Genomic DNA, 10,161 nt, shown 5'->3' with positions numbered 1-10,161 from the left:
TTTGCCATTAATTGTTGCTTAGTGCATGGTCAGGCAAGTTGTTATGGTTCAAACAGCCATAATTCCCATTTGTATTTCCACAGAATGGGATGGGACTACTCACGAGTCTGAGACCCCCAGGGTTGGACAAGAAGGCTTTTAAATATGCGCACATTGCAAAAATGTAGTATTGTTGTTTATGAAAACCAAAAGCTGGTGTTTATTGTCAAATCTTCAAACAGTTCCTTAGAAACATTATCAATATGGGGAAAATTAATTATTGGGAAGGAAAAAAAAAAAAGAGTAATTGTTTGACTTTGTTTCTTTTGCTTTTTAAAAGACATAGCATAAAGTTTCATTTTAGCTTGTGGTGCTTGTCCAAACATTGCAGAAAGCTCAAGGGGGTTCTAGAGCAGGCTTGGTTTCGTGGCGAGATTAAGATGTCATGCAGTTTAGGCTTTGAAGCTTGTCTGTGTTTACTGTGCCCGGGCGAAGGCTCCCAAGCCTTCCAAATCTGGGATTTCCTGCAGCTTTGGAGCGCGGCAATTGGGATACCTCTTTTTGCTGCTTTGAGGTTTTTAATTTAGTCTCTCTCTGTGATCAAAAGTAAAAGCACTCGCCAGGAACAAGTGGCAGCTTGTGCCCGTGCAAGTGGCCGGTGCCACCGTGCCGCCCGAGCCGGAGAGTGCGGAGGGAGGCGGGCTCTGAACTACGGCTCCCAGCAGCCCGTGCCGGCCGACTGAAGGAAGTGCTCACGATGGTTCCTCCTGGACTTTGAGCACAGATTTTAATCCCGAGAAGGGACAGGTTGCCGAGGCTCGTGTCTCACGCAGTTCGGGCGGTCGGTGCCTCGCCCCAGGAAGGGCCGCAGCTCTCCGCGCAGCCGAGCCGGGATGGCGGTGCAGGTGTCGGTCCTGCCTTCCCGCAGGTGCCTGTTCGATGAGCCCGTGCAGATCCGTGTGGCCGGTCTGCAGCCGCAGCAGCCGGTCATCCTCCGAGCCAGCCTGGTGGACGAGAGCGGGGAGCTTTTCCAATCCCACGCTCTCTACAGGGCTGAGAGCAGCGGGGAGCTGGACCTCAGCCGCTCCCCAGCGCTGGGGGGCAGCTACTTAGGAGTGGAGCCCATGGGGCTGCTCTGGGCTCTGCGGTCCAAAACGCCCTATAAGCGGCTGGCAAAGAGGAACGTCCTGACCCCTTTCTGTGTGGACTTGGAAGTGTATGAGGGCCGTGGGGACACGAGCCGCTTGCTGGGAAAATGCACCAATGAACGATGGTTTTTAGGAGAGGGGGTGAAGAGGATTTCTGTCAGAGAAGGTCGTCTCAGAGCAACCCTCTTCCTCCCTCCTGGTGAGTTTAATTCCATTCTGGTTTTCCAGGTGTGTCTGACACCGCGTATTATTTCCCGTGGTCCCTGAATGCACTCAGCAACCCAGCACTGAGCAAAGCCTCAGCTAACACTTCCCTCAGCCTGTGCCTGGTGCAGGTACCTGGATCATCACAGCAGAGCAAAGAGGAGCAGGTGCTGCCCAGGCGGGGCAGGGGTATGGTGGTGCAGAGAGGGCAGCAGGGGAAACACAAGGTGTTTCCTGCTTGATCTAGCTGAGTGTCTTGACTTCTTCTGCGGTGAGAGCTGTGTCAAACAGTGTGTTTATTTCTTAGCTTTTCTGTTTAGCTGACAGGACAAAGAGGTCCCCGGTCCTTGGCAGAGCTGTGATGCGTGACAGCTCTGGCTGTGGAGTGAAGAATGACAAGGCATGGTGGAAGCACTGGACTCAGGCTACATCCAGCCTAGGCTGAAGAACCATGCTCTCTGCAGCTTCCACAGATCTTCCTGCAGGTTCTGGACCTTTCTCTTTGTGTCCCTCTTTAGCTAAGGAAAAGCCAAAGAAAGAAGTCTCTTCCTGACTGGGCAGCTGGACTGTGTGGGATACTTAGGGAGATGGAAGACAAATGGGAAAAGCAAGGTCTTTAATTAAACAGGTGCCATATTTTATGACTCTGTACACAGACAGTGCTGAGAATGGATCCTGTGCAAAGCTGTTTTAAGCCTGAATTGTTTCTGTTCCTTGAATGACACTTAAACCTGGCTGTCTTGCTCTGTAATTAACAAACAGTCCCTTGCACCTGCAGCAACACCACATCTTGTAAGGGAAATCTGGCTGTGAGAATATGCAGACCAGCATCAGGAAAGGAAGGTCCTGTTGCTGCAGGAGAACTGAGGAGCTCAGGGGTAGTTACTCAGATCTTACTGAAGCCTGAATTGGGACAGGTCAGTTCTGGCTTTTGTGAGTATTTCATAACCCAAGTATTTCATAAACCAAGTATTCCCACCATGGCATGCCTGCTAGCATAGTGCCTAAGGAAGAGCCACTCCTGCAGTAATACTGTTTCTTCATTGATCCTCAGTGGCCTGAGGATTTGTAAGCTAATGCCATCTGAAATTCAGGATGAGAAAAGGATATCCAACATGTGAACTTCCTATAATGAGTTCCTAAGAGAGGAAAGAAATGTGCAAATTCATGTCCTTACAGTCAGTTTGTGTGTTCCTGAGAATGATACCCACCATGGAAAGCTTCAGAGGACGATTTTCTTCTGATATCTACTGTCCTGATGTGTGCTGAAGAGGCACCACAAAAGGATACCCAGAGGAACTTTTCTTTTGGTTATGTATACACACTTCTTTCATTGCAGGACCTGGCCCATTCCCCGGACTTATTGATTTGTATGGATCTGGAGGAGGTCTTATTGAATACAGAGCAAGTCTCCTGGCTAGCAGAGGCTTTGTGACTCTGGCTCTTGCTTACATGTCCTTTGAAGATATCCCTGCTATGCCAGAGGTCCTTGAACTGAGCTATTTTGAGGAGGCTGTGAACTTTTTGCGTAAGCAGCAGCAGGTAAGAGACAAATTATAGTGCTCTTCCTGACACTGTTTTCCAGTTTTTCTAATTGGTTCCTAGACTAGAAGCATTAAACTGCTTAAGCAGGAAACCATAATTTTGTACTAGTTTTGCATCTTTTAAGATTTTAGAAGGGGAAAAAAATCCATTGGATTTTTTACTGTTTCTGAGATATTACAGGCTTTTGATTCTGAGTAAGTTTTGCAGGACAGTAATAAAACACACTAACAACAGAATCCTTTACAGTTGTAGCACTGGAGGTGTGACATATCTTAAGAAGCTGAGGCTGTATTTGAACAAGTGTGTGGTACAAGAAAGATGCTTTATGGCAATATCACAGTTAACCCAAAAGTGACTAAGAGAAATCAAGTAGCATTTAAATTTTTAATACAATGCTACTGAATGTGTATTTGTTTTTCAAAATTATTTACTTTCTATCACATGGACGCCTGGATTGTAGGCAGTGTGACAGCAGAATTCAGCCTTGCTTCTTTGTCTTGTTCCTCAGAGAGCTTTGAAACATCTAGAATTCAGTATGAAGGGCCTTCACTAGAAATAAGTTGATTTAAACAGATATTGGGCTCATTTAGCCTCAGGTGTAATGAACATTATGTCTTCCAAGACAAAACAGAAAATAACAGGTCAGCTGTAGGAGAGAAGAAACTACAATGAAGACATTCAATGCAAGTAAACCCAGGAAAAGTGGCTTGGAGAGAGGTGCAGTAAGAGGCACTGTACTGAGAGCAGGCTGAGCTGGGATGTGGAGGAAGCAAGGATGCTTTGTCTCTCGCCAGGAGGCAAATATGTAACAGGAGGAGAAATGTTGAGAGCTGTAGAATTCATAGTCACTCTTTTGGAAGCTCAGCAGAGGGATAGATGAAGGAGTAATATAACCTGAGCAGAGAGAGGGAAGGGGGAAAATATGATTGGTCCTAGTTGGATGAGTGAGAAAGCAGAGAGAGGGAAGGGGAAAAATATGATTGGTCCTAGTTGGATGAGTGAGAAAGCAGATCTGGAGAGGTTATGTCAGCTCAGGAAATAAAGAGTAGTTAATATTACTGTTTTCATTATTCTGTTTCAGGTGAAAGATACTGGCATTGGTGTTTTGGGCTTGTCTAAAGGAGGTGATCTAGCCCTTTCCATGGCCACATTTTTACCTGGCATCAAGGCAGCTGTCAGCATATCTGGAAGTAGTTTTAATTCCTTTGTTCCCCTGAAGGGGGATGGCTTCACTATTCCTGTCCACCCATATGACTTGGGGAGGATGAAGATCAGTGATGAGTCTGGAATAGTAGATTTTTCAGATGTCTTAGATGATCACATGGACCCAGCAACTTGGGATTGTCGCATTCCTGTGGAGAAGTCCTTAGCCAAGTTCCTCTTCCTGTCTGGACTGGATGACATGAACTGGAAAAGTGACCTCTATTGCCGGGATGCTGTTCAGCGCCTTCAGCGGCATGGCCGGGAAGTGGAGTTTTACTCCTACTCTGGAGCAGGGCACCTCTTGGAGCCACCATACTTGCCTCTGTGCAAAGTTTCAATCCACAGGGTGCTTGGGATGTTGATACATTGGGGAGGGCAGTGGAGAGAGCATGCTAAAGCCCAAGAAGATGCGTGGCGCAGGATACAGGCCTTTTTCTGGCAACATTTGATGGACTCAGACATCCCTAAGAGCAAGCTGTAGTGAGACCTGTCATAGATGCTGGCCAGGGATAGTATTTCAGCATTCACTGGATCTTGGAAACTCAACTAGAAGTTTCCTGGACTGCCTTCCTCTAAACTCCACTGTTGCATAGTTGTTTATTTTCATTCCCCAAATAATTTCCCATTCTTTAGTTGAATTTCAGTTGACTTCTGACCCCAGCTTCACAGTAGACTAGCACCATCTGTGCTGTAGTCTCAAAACAACCCAGCGTCTCATCATCTAAATCACATTTAAATCACATGTGCTGACCTATCTTTGCCCTCAATCTGCAGCCATCTCCTTTCATAAGAGGAAATACTCTCACAGGAGGAGTTATCCATTCGATGGTTTAGTCTTGCACCTTTAACTAACCTAGATATAAACAGCAGTTTTGTTGGACAACATATTAGTACACTCATCTTTCCTCCTGGTATATTGTTTTCTCCCATTTTATAGTAAAAAGGTTGCAGTAGTTCTGATCTCAGCTAAGGGAAGAGGCACTCTTCTGGCTTAATCTGAAGTGCAGTGATAACTTTTTTTTTTTCTGATACCTCAAAACCCAGAAATGAATCTTACCCAGATTGCCCTGGTTATATCTCCTGCTGAGTCCATATGAGTTCCATATTAGGGTAAAGTTTTTGCTGCACTACTCAAGGAGTGCAATGTGCAGTGTATCTGTGTGTGCACAGTTTGCTTGAGATTATCTGAATGAAGCCTTCAGCCGTCTGTGCGCCTGCCAATACATTAAGGAACAATCCCGGTGTAGCCACAAGCTGTCACTTCACTGGATTGAAGAGGTCATGAGCAGAAGTCCTCACCTCCTGTTGGGAAGAGAAGTGTTGGGGTCTGTGGCTTTGCGCAGTGTTCAACATGGGGTGACACAGATGTGCCAAGTACTTGGTCTCATATGGTGAAAGTTAGTTTGTCTCCATTTTGGGGGGACCAGTAAAGCCAATGCTGCTGAGTTCCCAGGAGCCCAGTGAGGTCAGCTGCCTCAGTGGTCCTGCCACTATAGCAGACGACTGTGGGCTCAGTGACAGCTAAGAAATGCCACTCTTCAAGAGAGGACCGACCTCACCTTCTGGGAAGAATGTGTATTTTCTTACCCTTTACCAGTGTCCAAACCTGCCAAGGGGGGCTGTAATCTACCTTGTGCTTTTGTGGGATAGTGGCAAACAGCAGCTACATACCAAATAGCATCAGTGGAGCAGATTCTCCCTCCTGGAGCAGTCAAGACTCACACCTTGACAACAGAAGCAAGCAGGAGCTGGAAGTCTCTGCATTGCACTGAGGTAGAAAAATCTTGCCTTTGACAGTGTAGTCCCTGGTTTCTAGTTCCTGCTGAGACAAAAGCCCTGTAGGAGCCTGGATTCTGCTGAGGGAGGAACCATGCCCTTAGTTTTCTTGCTTCAGGGAGGCAGTGGTCACTCAAAATGAGCACATTGGGCCTCAGAGGGGTGGGGACTCTCTCATACAATTTATTCAGCACAGACACTCCCTTCAGGTATTTCTGGTTTTCCTGAACCCCGTTCCTCAGACTGGGTACCACGTAGCTGAAGGTGTGAGTAGTTGAGAGTGGGGACATCTCTCTCCTGCTTACCCATACTGGTCATCCATCAAGTTTTATGCTGTTGCCTCTTACTTGTTTTCTGTTTGTCCCTTGTATGCCCATGTCCTGCATGGACTGTGGTTGTTCCAGATGTTTAGCGAGTGGGTGGGACCTGGCAGCTGAGTAACATATAACAACAAGGAAAGTCAAACACATTTTAGCAGTTCCATCTGAGTAAGGAACATATTCTTTTCCCTAATTTTTCTGTTTTATTGAAGTATTCAAAAAACCCTGGGCTGCAGATCCACATTTTCCTTAGACTCAGGGTCTTAGGCTGTGAGTTTCTCTGTGGTATGAGTAATTCTGTTCTTTTATTTTTACTGAACAGAGTGGGGTTTATACAAAACAGTGTGTTGGTTTCCAGCCTGTGGGATAACTCACATCTATTTTAATCCCTTCTGAGGGGAAACCAAGCTTTCCCAGACTTCAATGGGTAGATCAATGGGTAGTTTGAATTACAAAATTGTGACCTTCCAAGAAAATACATTATCTATAGGAAACTATCATTACAAATAAAAATGCTTTCCATCAGTAAATCAACAATGTGGTCAGTGATGCTTTCATCCAGTTATGTTGTCACTTTTGGCAGTCAGGTTCATGGAAAAGAGGAAAAGAGTGTTGAAAATAGAGGATGAAAGGGAGCTGACTGGTGACTCCATTGATGACAACAGCACATAGGACCACTTTCTTTTGTTGCTCTGGAATGACATCTTTGCTATCCACTTAAAAGCCCTTTATTTATCACTTGGATGGCATCTGACAAGAAAGACTGAAAAAGCTGATGTAGCTGAGCAGCTTTGTGCCATGTACTGGAAAATATTCGAGGCAACTCAGTTGCACTGGGAATGCTTCTAAAATTAAACTCAGGTTGGAAGCTTATCTTTAGGAAATAGAAACTGGAAACTGATGTCAGACTAACACAAAATAGCTGGAAATGGCTTAATTTCAGTAAAACACTTCTGCCTGTTCTTAAGCATGTTCTTCAGCATTTTGCTGAAGACTTTGACTACTTAATGTTTCTTCTGTTGAAAAGATGATTTAGACCAGTAGGGCTAAGATCACAGGTTTTTTTCAAGACAATATTCTACTAATTGCAGGCTGTTGAGTCAGAGTGCTTTATATAGTCTCTCCAGGCTTGCTGAATACAGACATTATTCAAGAACAATGTGAAAGTTATTATTTAATTAAAGATAATAGACCTTTAGCTGCAAGAGATCCTCTGCCAAGAACAACTGATAAATCTAATAGAAATTGGATGGGAAAGTCTGTTCTTGTAATCTGCTTAATTGAAAAGTGCTTCAGATAAAATAGAGTATCAAAGGACTAGCTTGAACTGAAAGATCTCGTCTTTATTCTTAGTCATCCACTGTTTAGCTCTGTACTACATTTCTATTTTGAGAACAAGAAAAGCTTGTGCCAAGCCTCTTAAGAACTGAGAATAACCCCGCATGTAAGCTGCTATGAACAAGTTTACTATAAGGGAACAGTATGTCTTGCAATGCTCTTTTAGGGCAGGATGATTTCCCTAGCTACCATGGAATCAGGCAAAAATGGAGAGTGCTGATTTGTCCAATACATTCTTAAAATTTTCCATCTTTGCATTGAAAACTGACCCTGAAGCATTTTGATACATGTACAGTATATCTTGAAGGAAACTGCAGAATGAAAGTAGTCAAAAGGCCTTTATTATCAAAAAGTGAACCACAGGTGCAGAAACATCTTTGAGAAAGTGGCTGTCTCTGCAGAAGTAGTGGGTATTTGAGGCTTCAGTGGAATTTTAATAAGGATTATGCTGAGCAAAAGATTTCAATGTAAATGTCCTTCTCTGAGCCTAGGAACTTCTTCAGGTGAAACAGTGACTCTGGGTGGCTTCTGCAAGCGAGGTTGTTTCATAGCCACAGAAGAGGAATGAGGTGAAAGATGAGAATATATGTTGTGTGGTGTAATTTAGGAGTCACTTTTCTCCACTTCTGGTTTCTCTTCCCTGTGTGTGTTTGAAAGTCTAAAGTTTTTTTTTTTTTTTTTAATTCAAAGCTTAGTCAATTCTTTAATACATTACCACATCATTTGTTATCAAGCTGTGGGATAAGACCAGTGCTTAATGACAGCATAAAAATAGTAAAATTTTTTCTATATTAGTATTTTGCTTAAAAAATTATAATTCTGTCATATCATAAAAAAAAAAAAATCACTATTCTGCACTTTTTAAGGCTATGTACATATTATTCAGAAATGGAGTCTGATCCAAATGTAGTGTTAAGCACAGAGAAAGTGATGCTTTGTTTAAGTTTGGGGAGAAGAAAGATTAATATTTCCAATGAACTAGTGCTCCTTGCAGCATTTACTGCAAAATATTCCTGCTGTTTTTCATTGTTGAGGACAAAAATTAGAAATGCTGAGTCTTAAAAAATTGTCTGTGCAAAATTTGCATTAAACCTTAAAATGTTTGTACCCTGACTCTGGATAGCACTTAGAGAAAAATAATTAAATTAGTTATCTTCTATTTATTTAAGATTGTTTCTTTTCAATTACTTAAGCTGCTGAACTTTCAACATTTTATGTTTATACTGGGAATTTATGTTTACATTAAAATCACTTCAGTAAAAGGTGTGGTTTTATGTTTTTTTAAACTCTTTTAAGAGTACTTAAAAACTTGCTGCACAGAGGGACAGTCATGCCTTTTTTCTGGTTAGTGATCTAAGAGGTAATTCTGTGGAAAACAAAATAGAAAAAAAAAAAGAAGATTAAAATGTTTTGCTGGATCAAAGAAGGAAACAGCAGGAGCATGTATGGGGTTATCAGGAGAAGCAGGGGTGAGCCATACCGTGCCAAGAGAAGTAAGAAACTAGTACAGTTTTTGATTATGTCTTTAACAACTAGTGCAGCCGATTGTAAATTGTGAATCCATTTCTGTATCCAGTGAAGTGAGTGCTTGGCGGCTCATTGTGTGCTGCCCCTGTTTACAGTGGACCTGGTCCTGAAGGAGTGAGGTATTTGACAGTAGAGAGAAAATTGTGAAATACGGGTGTCAGATAAGAGATGAGCTGGATAGATGGTTCAAAGGAAATGTCCTGGACAGGAACAGAGCATGTGCATATCTCTGCTTTCATCTAGAAGAGGGAGTTCAAATGCCTGGCTATCGTTTTCATATGCTATGAATTCAGCGAGGTAGTTTTGAATCAATAATCCTCTGCCATCTACATGAGTCTGTCCCTGGACAGTGTCACTCTGACATCCTCAAACATCCAGCACTAACTCAAAACGGATTATTTTTGGCTGCACAGTGCTCTGACTCCAGCCAGTCTCTCATCTCTGGGTTATTTCAGATCAGAGATATGTCATCTTGACTCAGGAAAGCTACTTTGATACCTAACATCATCACTACTGTTGTAGTGGAAGAAAAGGAGGTCAGTGGTCTGTACTTTTTGGTGGAAATATAATTGAATCACTAAACAGCTCAGCACTTACTGCTTCCATGGCAGTCTGTATACCATTCCCTATAAAGCTGAGACCTCCTAGTCTCCATTTAGATCAGCACTGTGCAGGGGCAATTCTGCTCTTTCAAGCCTTCTGGGGAATCTTGTTCTTTCTATGGCTGTCTTCCCTCACCTGAGCATATAATGTCTGCTTTCTTTTTTTTGCTCTATCTTTAACAGTTTTGCTTCTGTAAAATCAAAACTGTAACCCACCTAGACAAATCAAAAATTAACCTAAATAGAGATGTAAATTGTGCATACAAAGAAGAGAAAGATAAAGTGTGCATTCCAGGAGTATCAATTCTTAAATTTCTCCCCCTCATAAAGGGAAGTATGTGAATGCGTGGGCATATATAAATGTCTGTTGGAAAGGAGGTGAGGAATGGGGAGTGAAAAGCAAAGGAAAACCAAAAGATTATGGGTCACTTCCAAGCAGAGATATTGTATGATTTAAAAAATCCATTTTGTTATAACTTGGTGGTTTTTTTTTTTTTTTTTTTTTTTTTTTTTTTTTTT

The 10,161-nt window shown here is 42.9% G+C and overlaps 1 protein-coding gene across 2 annotated transcripts in view; it reads left to right on the top strand.

Annotated features, from left to right (window-relative positions):
- The first annotated feature begins 797 nt into the window (after positions 1-797).
- The window catches only part of LOC121349483 (acyl-coenzyme A thioesterase 1-like), a 10,634-nt gene continuing 1,270 nt past the window's right edge, over positions 798-10,161 (top strand). Inside the window, exons 1-3 of one of the 2 annotated variants that reach the window (XR_005954542.1) lie at positions 798-1,326; positions 2,671-2,873; positions 3,958-5,852. Coding sequence is in view for 1 of the 2 variants with exons in the window: in XM_041459972.1 (XP_041315906.1) it covers positions 873-1,326; positions 2,671-2,873; positions 3,958-4,560 (1,260 nt within the window). In the remaining variant the exon portion in view is untranslated. Of the gene's footprint in view, positions 1,327-2,670; positions 2,874-3,957; positions 8,609-10,161 lie in introns of those variants that run through there. The other variant, XM_041459972.1, reaches the window with a different exon arrangement.

The sequence above is a fragment of the Pyrgilauda ruficollis genome, unplaced genomic scaffold (genome assembly GCF_017590135.1).
Source record: "Pyrgilauda ruficollis isolate IOZ18807 unplaced genomic scaffold, ASM1759013v1 scaffold14, whole genome shotgun sequence".
Classification (NCBI taxonomy): Eukaryota; Metazoa; Chordata; class Aves; order Passeriformes; family Passeridae; genus Pyrgilauda; species Pyrgilauda ruficollis.
This window is presented reverse-complemented; position numbering and strand designations above follow the sequence as displayed.